General features: G+C 52.8%; 1 protein-coding gene across 1 annotated transcript in view; it reads left to right on the plus strand.

Moving 5' to 3' along the window:
* Nucleotides 1-49: 49 nt before the first annotated feature.
* Nucleotides 50-918, plus strand: part of LOC104536645 (T-box transcription factor TBX5-like) — a 16,316-nt gene continuing 15,447 nt past the window's right edge. Inside the window, exon 1 of the mRNA XM_010179321.1 lies at nt 50-252. Coding sequence (XP_010177623.1) covers nt 106-252 — 147 coding nt within the window. The 5' untranslated portion in view covers nt 50-105. The remainder of the gene's footprint in view (nt 253-918) is intronic.

A 918-nucleotide genomic window follows, 5' to 3' on the forward strand; every position in this document is an offset into this window, starting at 1 on the left:
TATATATATTTTATTAAACGTCAGGGTTGACTTATGCGTCTCTTATCTCTGCTCTCTCCTCGATGTGTGCCTGCAGTGGGGGATTCGGTGAAGGAAGCTCGTAACATGGCGGATAGCGAGGAAGGCTTTGGGCTCCCCACCACGCCGGCGGACTCAGAGGCAAAGGAGCTCCAGGCTGAAGCCAAGCAAGACACTCAGCTGGGGGCCACCAGCAAGCCCCCCACCTCACCCCAGGCAGCCTTCACCCAGCAGGTAAGGACCCGTGCTCCTCTTTCTCTCCCCCTCACTCTTTATTTTTCTCTTTTCTCTGTGTTTTCCTCCCAAAATACCAGCTCAGCTGGGTGGCTGCTGCTGCTCTGGGCGGTTTAGGCCCCACAGGAGTGAAAAGTCTCACCTGACGGTCACAGCCATGGGTCTCATCCTGCTTTAGTGTTATCTGGGGTGTACTCGAGCGCTCGAAGCATGGTGAAGCGCGATATTGGGGTGTGCAAAGGGGCACAGATGAAAAAGCAAGCATAATCCCAGAGAGAGGCACCCGCTTGTGTGTCGGCGGATGTGCGCCCATGCATGAATGCACACACAAACACACACATGCACACCTTTACATGTGCGTGGATGTATTTGCTGTGGAGTGATGAACGCCTATGCATATTTGTATAGGTATAAATATATATATATTAAAACTGTGTGTGTGTGTATATATATATATTTATGCACCCTTGCACACCGGGTGTATGTATGCACACACAGCTCTGCCTGCACCCATGTAATGGGCCTTGAAGGGAGGTGTCACATCTGAGTACCCCCATAGTCAGTGCCTCTCATACCCTTCATCAGCCCTCCCTCCCCGGGTGCTGGGACATGCGTGGGCCCCCAGGCAGCCCTCAACCCTCGGACACAGCTTGACTTCTCTTTCCC

The sequence above is a fragment of the Mesitornis unicolor genome, unplaced genomic scaffold (genome assembly GCF_000695765.1).
Source record: "Mesitornis unicolor isolate BGI_N332 unplaced genomic scaffold, ASM69576v1 scaffold46282, whole genome shotgun sequence".
Lineage (NCBI taxonomy): Eukaryota > Metazoa > Chordata > Aves > Mesitornithiformes > Mesitornithidae > Mesitornis > Mesitornis unicolor.